Here is an 18508-nt window from a genome sequence, read left to right on the forward strand (position 1 = left end):
GCAATTCACTCATCTAATCACTCACCCACTCACTCACCCCCCACTCACTCATCCATTCACCCACTCACTCACCCCCCCACTCACTCACCCATCCACCCACGAACTCACTCACCCACCGACTCAATCACTCACTCATCCACCCACCCACCCACTGATCCACTCATTAATCCACCTACTCATTCACTCATCCACTCACTCACCCACTCACTCACCCCCAACTCACCCACTGACTCACCCACTCAGTCACCCCCCACTCACTCATCCACCCACTCACTCACTCACTCACCCGCCCCCCCCCACTCACTCACCCCCCCACGAACTCACTCACCCACCGACTCATTCACTCAGTCACCCACTCACTCACCCCCCCAACTCACTCACTCATCCACCCACAAATTCACTCACCCATCGACTTAATCACTCACTCATCAACCCACCCACCCACTGATCCACTCATTAATCCACCTACTCATTCACTCACCCGCTCACTCACCCACTCACTCACCCCCCACTCACTCACCCCCCACTCACTCACCCCCCACTCACCCACTCATCCACCCACGAACTCACTCACCCATCGACTCAATCACTCACTCATCCATCCGCCCTCCCACTGACTCATTAATCCACCTACTCATTCACTCATCCACTCACTCACCCACTCACTCACCCATCCACACACGAACTCACTCACCCACTCACTCACTCACCCCCCACTCACTCACCCATCCACCCACTCACTCACTCACCCACTTACTCACCCACTCACTCACCCCCCACTCACTCACCCACCCACTCACTCACCCATCCACCCACGAACTCACTCACCCATAGACTCAATCACTAACTCATCCACCCACCCACCCACTGATCCACTCATTAATCCACCTACTCATTCACTCACTCATCCACTCACTCACCCACTCACTCACCCACTCACTCACCCACTCACTCACCCCCCACTCACTCACTCATCCACCCACGAACTCACCCATTCACTCACCCCCCCCCTCACTCACCCATCCACCCACTCACTCACCCACTCACTCACCCCCCACTCACCCACCCACTCACTCACTCATCCACCCACGAACTCACTCACCCATCGACTCACTCACTCATCCACCCACCCACCCACCCACTGATCCACTCATTAATCCACCCACTCATTCACTCATCCACTCACTCACTCACCCCCCACTCACTCACCCCCCACTTACCCACCGACTCAGTCACTCATCCACCCACTCACTCACCCCCCACTCACCCGCCCACCCCGCCCACCCACCCACTCAATCACGCTCCACTCACTCACCCATCCACCCACGAACTCACTCACCCACCGACTCATTCACTCAGTCACCCACTCACTCACCCACTCATACTCACTCACCCCCCACTCACTCACACCCCACTCACTCACCCCCCATTCACTCAATCACCCACTCACCCACCCACCCACCCACTCACCCACCCACTCACCCACCCACTCACCCGCCCACCCACTCACCCACCCACCCACTCACAGTGTGACGGTGCGGTTGGGCAGAGTGCCGGGCAGCGGGGTGTCCACCAGCGCCCCACCGCTGCACACCACACGGCGCCCCAACGGCGCCGCCGCTGACCGTCCGCGCTCCTCCGAGCAGGAGCAGCGAGCGGGACCCATGGTCTCGCCGCAGCCGATGGTCGCCGCCGCCGCCGCCGCCGCCGCCGCTGGCGCCGCTGGCGCCAACGCCAGCGACGTCATCACCATCGCTAAGGAGGCGACGCTGCCCATGAGGCTGGCGGGGGAGAGACGCTGGAGCCGGTGGATGGGGCGCACGGAAGCCGCCGCTGCCGCTGATGATGATGATGATGACGGTGGTGACGGTGGTGGTGAGAGAGTGGGAGCCATGATTTCACCTGGAAAAGAGAGAGGGGCGAGTGGGTGAGCGGGCGGGCGAGTAGGCGAGTGAGTGACTGATTGTGTGAGCGAGTGAGTGTGCGAGTGGGTGAGTGAGTGGATGAGTGGGTGAGTGAGTGGGTGAGTGAGTGAGCGAGTGAGTGGGTGAGTGAGTGTGCGAGTGAGTGTGCGAGTGAGTGTGCGAGTGGGTGAGTGAGCGAGGGACTGATTGTGTGAGTGAGTGGGTGGGTGAGTGAGTGGGTGAGTGAGTGGGTGAGTGAGTGGGTGAGTGAGTGAGTGTGTGAGTGAGTGGGTGGGTGGGTGAGTGAGTGGGTGAGTGAGTGGGTGAATGAGTGAGTGGGTGAGTGAGTGAGCGAGTGAGTGGGCGAGTGGGTGAGTGTGTGAGTGAGTGAGTGGGTGAGTGAGTGAGTGGGTGAGCGAGTGGGCGAGTGAGTGGGTGAGTGGGTGAGTGTGCGAGTGGGTGAGTGTGTGAGTGAGTGACTGATTGTGTGAGTGGGTGAGTGAGTGTGCGAGTGGGTGAGTGAGTGAGTGTGTGAGGGACTGATTGTGTGAGCGAGTGGGTGAGTGGGCGAGTGAGTAAGTGAGTGGGTGAGTGTGTGAGTGAGTGACTGATTGTGTGAGCGAGTGAGTGGGTAAGTGAGTGTGCGAGTGGGTGAGTGAGTGAATGAGGGACTGATTGTGTGAGTGAGTGAGTGTGTGAGTGAGTGAGTGTGTGAGTGAGTGTGTGAGTGAGTGTGCGAGTGGGTGGGTGAGTGATGGACTGATTGTGTGAGCGAGTGAGTGGGCGAGTGAGTAGGTGAGTGAGTGAGCGAGTGAGTGAGTGAGTGTGCGAGTGAGTGAACGAGTGAGTAGGTGAGTGAGTGAACGAGTGAGTGGGCGAGTGAGAGGGTGAGTTGGTGGATGAGTCATGTGGAGCGGTGGTGCAGCGGTTAGGGCGCTGAACCCGACGACCCGAGTTCGATTCCTGCTCACGGCCACCAACCCCAGTGACAGCGATTATCTGAATCCGGTCCTGGACCTCGCCTAGGTCGACTCAGCCTCAACAGGAGTACCTGGTGAGGTCTGTGCAGGCTACATGGGGGGGTGAGTAGGTGGGTAAGGGGTTGACCGAGTGACTGAGGAGGTGACTGACCACCACACAGAGACCCATAGACTCACCACCACCACACAGAGACCCATAGACTCATCACCACCACACAGAGACCCATAGACTCACCACCACCACACAGAGACCCATCGACTCATCACCACCACACAGAGACCCATAGACTCATCACCACCACACAGAGACACATAGACTCACCACCACCACACAGAGACCCATAGACTCACCACCACCACACAGAGACCCATAGACTCACCACCACCACACAGAGACCCATCGACTCATCACCACCACACAGAGACCCATAGACTCATCACCACCACACAGAGACCCATAGACTCATCACCACATAGATACCCATAGACTCATCACCACCACACAGAGACCCATAGACTCATCACCACCACACAGAGACCCATAGACTCATCACCACCACACAGAGACCCATAGACTCATCACCACCACACAGAGACCCTTAGACTCATCACCACCACACAGAGACCCATAGACTCATCACCGCCACACAGAGACCCATAGACTCATCACCACCACAAAGAGACCCATAGACTCATCACCACATAGAGACCCATAGACTCATCACCACCACACAGAGACCCATAGACTCATCACCACCACACAGAGACCCATAGACTCATCACCACCATACAGAGACCCATAGACTCACCACCACCACAAAGAGACCCATAGACTCATCACCACATAGAGACCCATAGACTCATCACCACCACACATAGACCCATAGACTCACCACCACCACACAGAGACCCATAGACTCATCATCACCACCACACAGACACTCATAGACTTATCACCACCACCACACAGAGACCCATAAACTCACATTGTATATACAGATGTACCGTTAAATATAATCCTGCTACTCCTACTAATGCTACTACTGATGATACTACTGATGATGATGCTGCTACTGTTGATGATGGTACTGCTAAACGGTAATCCGTTTCAATCCACTGCTGGATGAACGCAATCATATTAATCATCTTCTTTGATTCTTTCGGTAAAGTCACCACCACGTAGAATGAGAATAAAATAATAAATTGATACAAATAAAATAACGCGATAAAATTATCGCGACGTTTCGGCCACAACACAAGCGGCCTTCATCAGGTGAAGGGGACGAGACTGTATGGTGGTGACAGTCTGTCCTCCAGGACAGTCTCGTCCCCTTCACCTGACGAAGGCCGCTTGTGTTGTGGCCGAAACGTCGCGAGAATTTTATCGCGTTATTTTATTTTTTAAATAAATTTATTATTTTATTCTCATTCTACGTGGTGGCGACTTTACCGAAAGAACCAAAGAAAGATGAATCCTTGCAGTCACGAAAGCTTTAAATCATATTAATTATGTTAATTATTACGCCGAATTAGATTCACACACAAACATCAGGCTTCCTCAGAGAAACTTGAGCTTAAAGTAAATACGTTTAGATAAATAAATAAATAACGTCGGCCGTTCGGGAAAAAGTTTACAGGAATTTTTTTAGTTTTGTCCTCTTTTAACAATTAACAAGAAAAAAATGTTTCCGTGAAATTCTGAGGTAAAAAAAATATAAAAACAACAAAAATCTATCCGCGTTTATGTTTGGTCCAGCTATATGTGCGTTGATCGACACTTTTTGTTTAACTCTTAACGGCAACGCCAAATCGCTTGGCCTTTGTTGCTGGAATCTCTCTTTTGAGCCCAAGCCTCACCGTCTCGTCGCTCCGAGTTCTCGCTCCTCACGGCGGTACGAGAGCGGGAGAAATTTCGTCCTTTTCCCGTGCCGCGAAATCCGAATTCGTCTTCGCTGCCGAGGGAAAGTCGACGCCTGCGAACACTTTGGTCGCCTTTTCACGAAAGTAAATTAGACATTTAACTTCGAAACCCGCCACCATCGCCGCCGTCCGCCGTCCGCTACAACGTAAACAATGGGCGCCAAACCGCCGCCATTACGGGGGGGGAGGGGGGGCGTCGAGGGGGGGGGAGTGACGTCAGCAGGTATTTTAATCCGGCGGCCATTTTACGTAGGGGGTGAGGCTCCCCCCCTCCCCCCATCCGTTTCTATGGAGCTCGAGCGGAAAGTCGCGGTCTTTGTGACGTCACGGCATTCAACGCAACAGCGTGTGGAGGGGGCGACGGCGTGGGCTACCCCCCTCCCACGTGGCTCCCCCTCCCACGTGCTCCCCCTCCCACGTGGCTCCTCCCACGTGCTCCTCCTCCCACGTGGCTCCTCCCACGTGCCCCCCCTCACACGTGCCCCCCCCCTCCCACGTGGCTACCCCCCTCCCACGTGCTCCCCTCCCACGTGCTCCCCCTCCCACGTGCTCCCCCTCCCACGTGCTCCCCCTCCCACGTGATCCCCCTCCCACGTGCTCCCCCCTCCCACGTGCCCCCCCCTCCCACGTGCTCCCCCTCCCACGTGCTCCCCCCTCCTCCCACGTGCTCCCCCTCCCACGTGCTCCCCCTCCCACGTGCTCCCCTCCCACGTGCTCCCCCTCCCACGTGCTCCCCCTCCCACGTGCTCCCCCTCCCACGTGCTCCCCCCTCCCACGTGCCCCCCCTCCCACGTGCTCCCCCTCCCACGTGCTCCCCCTCCCACGTGCTCCCCCTCCCACGTGCTCCCCCCTCCCACGTGCTCCCCCTCCCACGTGCTCCCCCCTCCTCCCACGTGCTCCCCCCTCCTCCCACGTGATCCCCCTCCCACGTGCTCCCCCTCCCACGTGCTCCCCCCTCCCACGTGGCTCCTCCCACGTGCTCCCCCTCCCACGTGATCCCCCTACTATATTAGTGTGTGTATGTTCGTGTGTATATTAGTGTGTATGTTAGTATGTATGTTAGTGTGTATGTTAGTGTGTGTGTTAGTGTGTATGTATGTTAGTGTGTATATTAGTGTGTGTGTTAGTGTGTATGTTAGTGTGTATATTAGTGTGTATGTTCGTGTGTATATTAGTGTGTGTGTTAGTGTGTATGTTAGTGTGTATATTAGTGTGTGTGTGTTAGTGTGTATGTTAGTGTGTATGTTAGTGTGTATGTTAGTGTGTGTGTGTTAGTGTGTATGTTAGTGTGTGTGTTAGTGTGTATGTTAGTGTGTGTGTGTTAGTGTGTATGTTAGTGTGTGTTAGTGTGTATGTGTGTGTGTTCGTGTGTATGTATGTTAGTGTGTATATTAGTGTGTGTGTTTGTGTGTATGTTAGTGTGTATGTTAGTGTGTATATTAGTGTGTTAATGTGTGTTAATGTGTGTTAGTGTGTTTGTGTGTGAACTGTGCTGTGTGATTGTTATTAACATCCTGACCCGTGCCTCCGACTGGACATCTGTAACACAAAGAGCTTTAGAGCCCTTCGGATTTCTCCTGCTGCAGGAGAAATACTGCAGACTCTGATGATGGGACCACACTCACCCACCCATTCGTGTGATGTCTGATAACAGAGGCTACGACACAGCAGCTCAGTGGGGCCTTCTTACACCTGGCGCAATTACAAAGTAAAAGAGTTTCAGAGCTTCGGTCAAATTGAATCAACAAAATGTCGTTCCGTTCATTTTTATTTTAATGTTAAAGCCGGACCCGGAACCAAAACACGCCCGCGCGCAACAGCCGGAACCATTTCCCAACGCCGTCAGCGAATTGTTTCCCCTGCACATCGACGACCCCCCGCGGCGACTTCTTCCGCCGGTGGCCGGAAGTGGCTGGTGCACAAACTCCGGAGCCGTTCACGACGACAAACTGTAAATCTGAAAGTCGGCGCGTGGACAGCGGGGTCGACTATGACGTAGGGTGGACTATGACGTAGGGTGGACTATGACGTAGGGTGGACTAGCACGTGGACAGCGAGGTCGACTATGACGTAGGGTGGACTATGACGTAAATAGCGGGGTCGACTATGACGTAAGGTCGACTATGACGTAGATAGCGGGGTCAACTATGACGTAGATAGCGGGGTCGACTATGACGTAGATAGCGGGGTCGACTATGACGTAGGGTGGACTAGGACGTAGGGTGGACTAGGACGTAGACAGGGTGGACTAGCACGTAGGGTGGACTAGGACGTAGGGTGGACTAGCACGTAGGGTGGACTAGGACGTAGGGTGGACTAGGACGTAGGGTCGACTATGACGTAGGGTGGACTAGGACGTAGGGTGGACTACGACGTAGGGTGGACTAGGACGTAGACAGGGTGGACTAGGAAGTAGGGTGGACTAGGACGTAGACAGGGTGGACTAGGACGTAGGGTGGACTAGGAAGTGGGGTGGACTAGGACGTAGACAGCGGGGTGGACAGCGAGGTGGTGGAGGGCTCACGAAGTTCAGCGGTCACGGAGGGTGTTGGCCTGCAAGTCGCTCGTGCATCCTTGCTCTCGGCAATCGTGGTGTGGTGGTGTGTGGTGTGGTGGTAGTAGTGTGTGGTGTGGTGGTGTAGTTGCGGTGTGGTGGTGGTGGTAGTGTGTGTGGTGGTGGTGGTGGTCGTGGTGTGGTGTAGTTGTGGTAGTTGTGGTGTGGTGGTGGTGGTCGTGGTGGTGGTGGTAGTGTGTGTGGCGGTGGTAGTGTGGTGGTGGCGGTGGTAGTGTGTGTGGTGGTGGTAGTGTGGTGGTGGCGGTGATAGTGTGTGTGTGGTGGTAGTGTGTGTGGTGGTGGTCGTGGTGTGGTGGTGGTGGTTGTGGTGGTGTTGTGGTGTGGTGGTTGTGGTGGTGTTGTGTGGTGGTAGTGGCGGTGACTGGTGAGTGTGGTGGTGGTGTGGTTGTGGTGTGGTGGTGGTGTTGTTGTGGTGTGGTGGTGGTCGTGGTGTGGTGGTTGTGGTGGTGTAGGTGTGGTGTGGTGGTGGTTGTGGTGGTAGTGTGTGTGGTGGTGACTGGTGAGTGTGGTGGTGGTGTAGTTGTGGTGGTGTAGTTGTGGTGGTGGTTGTGGTGGTTGTGGTGTGGTGGTGGTTGTGCTGTGGTGGTTGTGGTGGCGGTGGTAGCGTGTGTGGTGGTGACTGGTGAGTGTGGTGGTGGTGGTGGTTGTGGTAGTTGTGGTGTGGTGGTGACTGGTGAGTGTGGTGGTGGTGGTGGTTGTGTTGTGGTAATGGTGTTGAGTCCGTGGTGCAGTGTTGAGTCTATGGGCAGTGTTGAGTCTATGGGTATTAGTTTTGAGTCTATGGGTATTAGTTTTGAGTCTATGGGTGTTAGTTTTTAGTCTGTGTAGCAGTGTTGAGTCTATGGGTGGCAGTGTTGAGTCTATGGGTGGCAGTCTTGAGTCTATGGGTGGCGGTGTTGAGTCTATGGGTGGCAGTCTTGAGTCGATGGGTGGCGGTGTTGAGTCTATGGGTGGCAGTCTTGAGTCTATGGGTGGCGGTGTTGAGTCTATGGGTGACAGTGCTGAGTCTATGGGTGACAGTGTTGAGTCTATGGGTGGCAGTCTTGAGTCTATGGGTGACAGTGCTGAGTCTATGGGTGACAGTGCTGAGTCTATGGGTGGCAGTGCTGAGTCTATGGGTGACAGTGCTGAGTCTATGGGTGACAGTGCTGAGTCTATGGGTGACAGTGCTGAGTCTATGGGTGACAGTGCTGAGTCTATGGTGGCAGTGCTGAGTCTATGGTGACAGTGCTGAGTCTATGGGTGACAGTGCTGAGTCTATGGGTGACAGTGCTGAGTCTATGGGTGGCAGTGCTGAGTCTATGGGTGACAGTGCTGAGTCTATGGGTGGCAGTGCTGAGTCTATGACAGTGCTGAGTCTATGGGTGGCAGTGCTGAGTCTATGGGTGGCAGTGCTGAGTCTATGACAGTGCTGAGTCTATGGGTGGCAGTGCTGAGTCTGTGGGTGACAGTGCTGAGTCTGTGGGTGACAGTGCTGAGTCTATGAGTGACAGTGCTGAGTCTATGGGTGGCAGTGCTGAGTCTATGAGTGACAGTGCTGAGTCTGTGGGTGACAGTGCTGAGTCTATGGGTGACAGTGCTGAGTCTATGGGTGACAGTGCTGAGTCTATGGGTGGCAGTGCTGAGTCTATGGGTGACAGTGCTGAGTCTATGGGTGACAGTGCTGAGTCTGTGGGTGACAGTGCTGAGTCTGTGGGTGACAGTGCTGAGTCTATGAGTGACAGTGCTGAGTCTATGGGTGGCATTGCTGAGTCTGTGGGTGACAGTGCTGAGTCTATGGGTGACAGTGCTGAGTCTATGGGTGACAGTGCTGAGTCTATGGGTGGCAGTGCTGAGTCTATGGGTGGCAGTGCTGAGTCTATGGGTGACAGTGCTGAGTCTATGGGTGGCAGTGCTGAGTCTATGGGTGACAGTGCTGAGTCTATGGGTGACAGTGCTGAGTCTATGGTGGCAGTGCTGAGTCTATGGTGACAGTGCTGAATCTATGGGTGACAGTGCTGAGTCTATGGGTGACAGTGCTGAGTCTATGGGTGGCAGTGCTGAGTCTATGGGTGACAGTGTTGAGTCTATGGGTGACAGTGCTGAGTCTATGGGTGGCAGTGCTGAGTCTGACAGTGCTGAGTCTATGGGTGGCAGTGCTGAGTCTATGGGTGACAGTGCTGAGTCTATGGGTGGCAGTGCTGAGTCTATTGGTCACAGTGCTGAGTCTATGGTGACAGTGCTGAGTCTATGGGTGACAGTGCTGAGTCTATGGGTGACAGTGCTGAGTCTATGGGTGACAGTGTTGAGTCTATGGGTGACAGTGCTGAGTCTATGGGTGACAGTGCTGAGTCTATGGGTGAGTGTTGAGTCTATGGGTGACAGTGCTGAGTCTATGGGTGGCAGTGCTGAGTCTATGGGTGACAGTGCTGAGTCTATGGGTGACAGTGCTGAGTCTATGGGTGACAGTGCTGAGTCTGTGACAGTGTTGAGTCTATGGTGACAGTGCTGAGTCTATGGGTGACAGTGCTGAGTCTATGGGTGACAGTGCTGAGTCTATGGGTGACATTGCTGAGTCTATGAGTGACAGTGCTGAGTCTATGGGTGACATTGCTGAGTCTATGGGTGACAGTGCTGAGTCTATGGGTGACAGTGCTGAGTCTATGGGTGACAGTGCTGAGTCTATGGGTGACAGTGCTGAGTCTATGGGTGACAGTGCTGAGTCTATGGGTGACAGTGCTGAGTCTATGGGTGACAGTGCTGAGTCTATGGGTGACAGTGCTGAGTCTATGGGTGACAGTGCTGAGTCTATGGGTGACAGTGCTGAGTCTATGGGTGACATTGCTGAGTCTATGGGTGACAGTGCTGAGTCTATGGGTGACAGTGCTGAGTCTATGGGTGACAGTGCTGAGTCTATGGGTGACAGTGCTGAGTCTATGGGTGACATTGCTGAGTCTATGGGTGACAGTGCTGAGTCTATGGGTGACAGTGCTGAGTCTATGGGTGACATTGCTGAGTCTATGGGTGACAGTGCTGAGTCTATGGGTGACAGTGCTGAGTCTATGGGTGACAGTGCTGAGTCTATGGGTGACAGTGCTGAGTCTATGGGTGGCAGTGCTGAGTCTATGGGTGACAGTGTTGAGTCTATGGGTGACAGTGCTGAGTCTATGGGTGGCAGTGCTGAGTCTGACAGTGCTGAGTCTATGGGTGGCAGTGCTGAGTCTATGGGTGACAGTGCTGAGTCTATGGGTGGCAGTGCTGAGTCTATGACAGTGCTGAGTCTATGACAGTGCTGAGTCTATTGGTCACAGTGCTGAGTCTATGGTGACAGTGCTGAGTCTATGGGTGACAGTGTTGAGTCTATGGGTGACAGTGTTGAGTCTATGGTGACAGTGCTGAGTCTGTGGGTGACAGTGCTGAGTCTATGGGTGACAGTGTTGAGTCTATGGGTGACAGTGCTGAGTCTGTGGGTAGCAGTGCTGAGTCTATGGTGACTATTTCACTATTGTATCGCTGTGTCTCTCTCTCTCCCAGAGTGGCGAGGATTGGAGATGAATGGCGAGAGGGCGATGGAGAGGGATGGAGACACGGGGGGGAGACACGGGGAGACGGAGGGAGACACGGGGGGGAGACACGGCGGGGAGATGGAGGGAGACACGGGTGGGAGACACGGATGGGAGACGGAGGGAGACACGAGTGGGAGACACGGGGAGTTGAAGGGAGACACGGCGGAGACGGAGCGAGACACGGGGGGGAGACAGGCCTGGGAGACGGAGGGAGACACGAGTGGGAGACACGGGGAGTTGAAGGGAGACACGGGGGGGAGACACGGGGAGACGGAGCGAGACACGAGTGGGAGACACGGGGAGTTGAAGGGAGACACGGCGGAGACGGAGCGAGACACGGCGGAGACGGAGCGAGACACGGCGGAGACGGAGCGAGACACGGCGGAGACGGAGCGAGACACGGCGGAGACGGAGCGAGACACGGCGGGGACGGAGCGAGACACGGCGGGGACGGAGCGAGACACGGCGGGGACGGAGCGAGACACGGCGGAGACGGAGCGAGACACGGCGGGGACGGAGCAAGACACGGCGGGGACGGAGCGAGACACGGCGGAGACGGAGCGAGACACGGCGGGGACGGAGCAAGACACGGCGGGGACGGAGCGAGACACGGCGGGGACGGAGCGAGACACGGCGGAGACGGAGCGAGACACGGCGGGGACGGAGCGAGACACGGGCACGTGCGGGGCGCTGCAGAGACTCGGGCCGGGACGCGGCGGGGACACGGAGGAGGACGGCGAGGGGGGGGGCGCCTCCCCCCCGCCCCCCCCCCCCGCCCCCCCCCTCGCCCTCACCGTCACCGCGAGGCGGTGCCGTGAGGAGCTCGGCCGTGGTGAAGCAGTCGTGGGCACGGTGCCACGCCGGCTTTGCCCGCCTGCAGGAGAAGACCGATCTCAAGCGGGCGCCCGCCAACTGGCTCCGGACGCTGGGGGGAGGGGGAGGGGGGGGAGGGGGGGCGGGGCTGGAGGGGGCGGGGGGCTCCCACCCCCTCTACCCACACCCACGGCGTCACCGCCGGCCCCCACCCACTCACGGGGGAGGGGGGGGAGGGGGGACCACGCGGGGGAGACCATTCTCAAGGTGATGGGGGGTGGGGAGGAGATGGAGGGAGATGGAGGGAGGAGATGGAGGGGGGATATGGAGGGGGGAGATGGAGGGAGATGGAGGGAGATGGAGAGAGATGGAGAGAGATGGAGAGAGATGGAGGGGGAGATGGAGACAGATGGAGACAGATGGAGACAGATGGAGAGAGATGGAGGGGGGAGATGGAGAGAGATGGAGAGAGATGGAGGGGGAGATGGAGGGAGATGGAGGGGGGAGATGGAGAGAGATGGAGGGGGAGATGGAGGGAGATGGAGGGGGGAGATGGAGAGAGATGGAGGGAGATGGAGAGAGATGGAGGGAGATGGAGGGAGATGGAGGGAGATGGAGAGAGATGGAGGGGAGAGAGATGGAGGGGAGAGATGGAGAGAGATTGAGAGAGATGGAGGGGGGAGATGGAGGGAGATGGAGAGAGATTGAGGGGGAGATGGAGGGGGGAGATGGAGGGGGGAGATGGAGAGAGATGGAGGGGGATGGAGGGGGGAGATGGAGGGGGGAGATGGAGGGAGATGGAGAGATATGGAGGGGGGAGATGGAGAGAGATGGAGGGGGGAGATGGAGAGAGATGGAGGGGGATGGAGGAGGGAGATGGAGGGAGATGGAGAGATATGGAGAGAGATGGAGGGGGGAGATGGAGAGAGATGGAGGGGGGAGATGGAGGGATATGGAGAGAGATGGAGGGGGGAGATGGAGGGATATGGAGAGAGATGGAGGGGGGAGATGGAGGGATATGGAGAGAGATGGAGGGGGGATATGGACAGAGATGGAGGGGAGATGGAGAGAGATGGAGGGGAGATGGAGAGAGATGGAGGGGAGAGATGGAGGGAGATGGAGGGGGAGAGAGGGAGATGGGGGGGAGGGAGAGAATCAGAAAGTTTATTTATTCTGCAGAAACTTGATGAGCTCTAAAGCTCTTTTCCATGGATATCCAGGAGGGGCAGGTTGACAGATTCACTCACCCACCCACTCACTCACTCCCCCACTCATTCAATGAATCACCCACCCACTCACTCCCCCACTCCCCCACTCATTCAATGATTCACCCACTCACTGACCTGCTGAATCTCTCGCTCTGTGTCTGTGTGCGTGTCTCTCCACAGCTTCGGCATGGCCTACAGCTTCATAGACTCCATAGGGTCAGATGTTGATGTGGTGTCAGACTCAGAGGTGACTCGCTCACCCGCCCGCTCACCCACTCACCGAGCCTCCAACTGACCCACCCACTCACCGTCTCTCTCCGTCTATCTCAGAACATCAAGAAGCTGTTGAAGATTCCTTACCCACTCACTCACTCACCCACCCACCTACTCACTCATCCACTCACCCACCCACTCACTCACCCGCCAACTTTCCCACTCACCCACCCACTCACCCACCCACTTACCCACCAACTCACTCACCCACCAACTCACCCACCCACTCACCCACTCACCCACCCACTCACCCACCAACTCACCCACCAACTCACCCACTCACCCACCCACTCACCCACCCACTCACCCACTCACCCACCCACTCACCCACCAACTCACACACTCACCCATCCACTCACCCACCATCTCACCCACCAACTCACCCACCCACTCACCCACTCACCCACCCACTCACCCACCAACTCACTCACCCACCCACTCACCCACTCACTCACCCACTCACTCACCCACTCACTCACCCGCCAACTTGCCCACTCACCCACTCACCCACTCACTCACCCACCCACTCACCCACCCACTCACCCACCCACTCACCCACCCACTCACCGTCTCTCTCCCGCCGTCTTCCTCAGAACATCAAAAAGCTCTTGAAGATTCCCTACAGTAAGTCCAACGTGAGTTTGGCTGTCCACCGCGTTGGCCGCACGCTGCTGATGGACGCCCTCGACATCCAGGAGCTCATCATGCGCTCCTCGCAGGCGAGTCCAGTTCCCGAATCGCCCGCTTGCTCACCCGCTCCCTCAATCACTCGCCTGCCCGCTCGCTTGCTCGCTCACCCACTCGCTCGTTCAATTGTCCGCTCGCTCACCCATTCACCCACCCGCTCGCTCATCCATGCATTGCTCACTCACCCCCTGTGTCTCCCTCTCCCTGTTTCTCTCTTTCACTCCAAGTCTCTCTCACTCCCCGTGTCTCTCCCCCCATGTCTCTCCTCCCGTGTCTCACTCTCTCCTCGTGTGTGTCTCTTCCCGTGTCTCTCTCCCTGTGTCTCTCTCACTCCGCCATGTCTCTCCCCCCATGTCTCTCTCTCCCCCCGTGTCTCACTCTCTCCTCGTGTGTGTCTCTCCCCGTGTCTCTCCCCCCGTGTCTCTCCCCCCGTGTCTCTCTCTCCCCCCGTGTCTCACTCTCCCCGTGTCTCTCTCCCCGTGTCTCTCTCCCCGTGTCTCTCTCTCCCCTTGTCTCTCTCTCTCTGCCTGTGTCTCTCTCACTCCCTGTGTGTGTCTCTCTCTCACTCCGTGTCTCTCTCTCCCCATGTCTCTCTCCCCCCGTGTCTCTCCCCATGTCTTTCTCCCCCCGTGTCTCTCTCTCCCCATGTCTCTCTCCCCCCATGTCTCTCTCTCCCCATGTCTCTCTCCCCCCGTGTCTCTCTCTCCCCATGTCTCTTTCCCCCCGTGTCTCTCTCCCCCTGTGTCTCTCTCTCCCCTTGTCTCTATCTCTCCCTGTGCGTGTCTCCCTCCCTGTGTCTCTCCCCCCGTGTCTCTCTCCCCCCGTGTCTCTCTCTCCCCGTGTCTCACTCTCCTCGTTTGTGTCTCTCTCCCGGTGTCTCTCCCCGTGTCTCTCCCCTTGTCTCTCTCTCTCCCCCCGTGTCTCTCTCTCCCCTTGTCTCTCTATCTCTCCCTGTGTCTCTCTCTCTCCCCATGTCTCTCTCCCCCCGTGTCTCTCTCTCCCTTTGTCTCTCTCTCTCTCCCTGTGTCTCTCTCTCTCTTAGTCCGTGTCTCTCTCACTCCCCGTGTCTCTCTCCCCCCATGTCTCTCTCCCCCCGTGTCTCTATCTCACCGTGTTTCTCTCCCCCCGTGTCTCTATCTCCCCGTGTCTCTCTCTCCCCGTGTCTCTCTCTCTCCCCGTGTCTTTCTTTCTCTCCCTGTGTCTCTCTCCCCGTGTCTCTCTCTCCCGTGTCTCTCTCTCTCCCCGTGTCTCTCTCTCCCCGTGTCTCTCTCTCCCGTGTCTCTCTCTCTCCCCGTGTCTCTCTCCCCGTGTCTCTCTCTCCCCGTGTTTCTCTCCCCCCGTGTCTCTCTCCCCGTGTCTCTCTCTCCCCGTGTCTCTCTCTCCCCGTGTCTCTCTCTCCCCGTGTCTCTCTCTCCCGTGTCTCTCTCTCTCTCCCCGTGTCTCTCTCTCCCCGTGTCTCTCTCTCCCGTGTCTCTCTCTCTCCCCGTGTCTCTCTCCCCGTGTCTCTCTCTGCCGTGTCTTTCTCCCCGTGTCTCTCTCTCCCCGTGTCTCTCTCCGTGTCTCTCTCTCCCCATGTCTCTCTCTCCCTGTGTCTCTCTCTCCCCGTGTCTCTCCCCATGTCTCTCTCTCCCCATGTCTCTCTCTCCTTGTCTCTCTCCCCCCGTGTCTCTCTCTCTCTCCTTGTCTCTCTCCCCCCGTGTCTCTATCTCTCCCTGTGTGTGTCTCCCTCCCTGTGTCTCTCCCCCCATGTCTCACTCTCCTCGTTTGTGTCTCTCTCCCGGTGTCTCTCCCCTTGTCTCTCTCTCACTCCGTGTCTCTCTCTCCCCATGTCTCTCTCCCCGTGTCTCTCTCTCCCCGTGTCTCTCTCTCCCCGTGTCTCTCCCCGTGTCTCACTATCCCCGTGTCTCTCCCCGTGTCTCTCTATCCCCGTGTCTCTCCCCGTGTCTCTCTCTCCCCGTGTCTCTCTCTCTCCCCGTGTCTCTCTCTCCCCGTGTCTATCTCTCTCCCCGTGTCTCTCTCTCTCCCCGTGTCTCTCTCTCTCCCTGTGTGTGTCTCTCCCCCCGTGTTTCTCTCCCCCCGTGTCTCTCTCCCCGTGTCTCTCTCTCCCCGTGTCTCTCTCTCCCCGTGTCTCTCTCTCCCGTGTCTCTCTCTCTCTCCCCGTGTCTCTCTCTCCCCGTGTCTCTCTCTCCCGTGTCTCTCTCTCTCCCCGTGTCTCTCTCCCCGTGTCTCTCTCTGCCGTGTCTCTCTCCCCGTGTCTCTCTCTCCCCGTGTCTCTCTCCGTGTCTCTCTCTCCCCATGTCTCTCTCTCCCTGTGTCTCTCTCTCCCCGTGTCTCTCCCCATGTCTCTCTCTCCCCATGTCTCTCTCTCCTTGTCTCTCTCCCCCCGTGTCTCTCTCTCTCTCTCCTTGTCTCTCTCCCCCCGTGTCTCTATCTCTCCCTGTGTGTGTCTCCCTCCCTGTGTCTCTCCCCCCATGTCTCACTCTCCTCGTTTGTGTCTCTCTCCCGGTGTCTCTCCCCTTGTCTCTCTCTCACTCCGTGTCTCTCTCTCCCCATGTCTCTCTCCCCGTGTCTCTCTCTCCCCGTGTCTCTCCCCGTGTCTCACTATCCCCGTGTCTCTCCCCGTGTCTCTCTATCCCCGTGTCTCTCCCCGTGTCTCTCTCTCCCCGTGTCTCTCTCTCTCCCCGTGTCTCTCTCTCCCCGTGTCTATCTCTCTCCCCGTGTCTCTCTCTCTCCCCGTGTCTCTCTCTCTCCCTGTGTGTGTCTCTCCCCCCGTGTCTCTCTCTCCCCATGTCTCTCTCCCTGTGTGTGTCCCTCCCCGTGTATCTCTCTCTCCCCTTGTCTCTCTCTCCCCGTGTCTCTCCCCGTGTTTCTCTCTCCCCATGTCTCTCACACTGTGTGTCCCTCCCCGTGTCTCTATCTCTCCCCGTGTGTGTCTCTCTCCCCGTGCCTCTCTCCCCTAGATGGGTGATTGGCACTGGCTCTATCTCTCCCCGTGTCTCTCTCCCCGTGTCTCTATCTCTCCCCGTGTGTCCCTCTCCCCATGTCTCTCTCCCCTAGATGGGTGATTGGCACTGGCTCTATCTCTCCCCGTGTGTCTCTCTCTGTCTCTCCCCTAGATGGGTGATTGGCACTGGCTCTATCTCTCCCCCCGTGTGTCTCTCTCCCCGTGTCCCTCTCCCCGTGTCTCTCTCTCCCCGTGTGTCTCTCTCTGGTGTCTCTCCCCTAGATGGGTGATTGGCACTGGCTGAAGGAAGTCTACCAGAAGCTGGTGAAAGAGAAATGCATGCGGAAGAAGAAGAGCAAAGAGCTCCTGCAGCAGCGAGCCATCCTCTCAAAGTTCCTGTACCACAGGCACGGGGAGAGAGACATAGAGAGAGACACAGAGAGAGACACAGAGAGAGACACGGGGAGAGAGACACACGGGGAGAGAGACACGGGGAGAGAGACGGGGAGAGAGACGCAGAGAGACACAGAGATACACGGAGAGAGACACACGGGGAGAGACACGGGGAGAGAGACACAGGGAGAGAGACACACGGGGAGAGAGACACGGGGAGAGAGACACGGGGAGAGAGACGCAGAGAGAGACACGGGGAGAGAGACACACGGGGAGAGACACGCAGAGAGAGACACACGGGGAGAGAGAGAGACGCAGAGAGACACACGGGGAGAGAGACACGCGGGGAGAGAGACACACGGGGAGAGAGACACACGGGGAGAGACACACGGGGAGAGAGACACACGGGGAGAGAGACACAGAGAGACACGGGGAGAGAGACACACGGGGAGAGAGACGCAGAGAGAGACACGGGGAGAGAGACACACGGGGAGAGAGACACGGGGAGAGAGACACACGGGGAGAGAGACGCAGAGAGAGACACGGGGAGAGAGACACGGAGAGAGACACGGGGAGAGAGACGCGGAGAGAGACACGGGGAGAGAGACGCAGAGAGAGACACGGGGAGAGAGACACACAGAGAGACACACGGGGAGAGAGACACACGGGGAGAGAGACACACGGGGAGAGAGACGCAGAGAGAGACACACGGAGAGAGACACACGGGGAGAGAGACACACGGGGAGAGAGACGCGGAGAGAGACACGCGGGGAGAGAGACACGCCGAGAGAGACACGGGGAGAGAGACGCAGAGAGAGACACGGGGAGAGAGACACGGGGAGAGAGACGGGGAGAGAGACACGCAGAGAGAGACACGGGGAGAGAGACACACGGGGAGAGACACGCAGAGAGAGACACGGGGAGAGAGACGCAGAGAGAGACACGGGGAGAGAGACACACGGGGAGAGACACACGGGGAGAGACACGGGGAGAGACACGCGGAGAGAGACACAGAGAGAGAGAGAGACACGCAGAGAGAGACGCGGATAGAGAGACGCGGAGAGAGACACGGGGAGAGAGACACGGGGAGAGAGACGCGGATAGAGAGACGCGGAGAGAGACACACGGGGAGAGACACACAGAGAGAGACACACGGGGAGAGAGACACGGGGAGAGAGACACGGGGAGAGAGACACGGGGAGAGAGACACGGGGAGAGAGACACGGGGAGAGAGACACGGGGAGAGAGACACGGGGAGAGAGACAC

At 57.3% G+C, this 18508-nt stretch overlaps 1 protein-coding gene across 1 annotated transcript in view; it reads left to right on the forward strand.

The window, feature by feature from the left end:
• The first annotated feature begins 10909 nt into the window (after positions 1-10909).
• EDRF1 (erythroid differentiation regulatory factor 1) overlaps positions 10910-18508 on the forward strand; it is a 55468-nt gene continuing 47869 nt past the window's right edge. The window contains exons 1-6 of the mRNA XM_076057625.1: positions 10910-10924; positions 11234-11660; positions 11731-12004; positions 13126-13192; positions 13812-13937; positions 17132-17256. Of these exons, the coding sequence (XP_075913740.1) occupies positions 10910-10924; positions 11234-11660; positions 11731-12004; positions 13126-13192; positions 13812-13937; positions 17132-17256 (1034 nt within the window). The remainder of the gene's footprint in view (positions 10925-11233; positions 11661-11730; positions 12005-13125; positions 13193-13811; positions 13938-17131; positions 17257-18508) is intronic.

This window comes from Petromyzon marinus, chromosome 83, assembly GCF_048934315.1.
Source record: "Petromyzon marinus isolate PM22_M1 ecotype Great Lakes invasive population chromosome 83, UKy_Petmar_22M1.pri1.0, whole genome shotgun sequence".
Taxonomy (NCBI): Eukaryota; Metazoa; Chordata; class Hyperoartia; order Petromyzontiformes; family Petromyzontidae; genus Petromyzon; species Petromyzon marinus.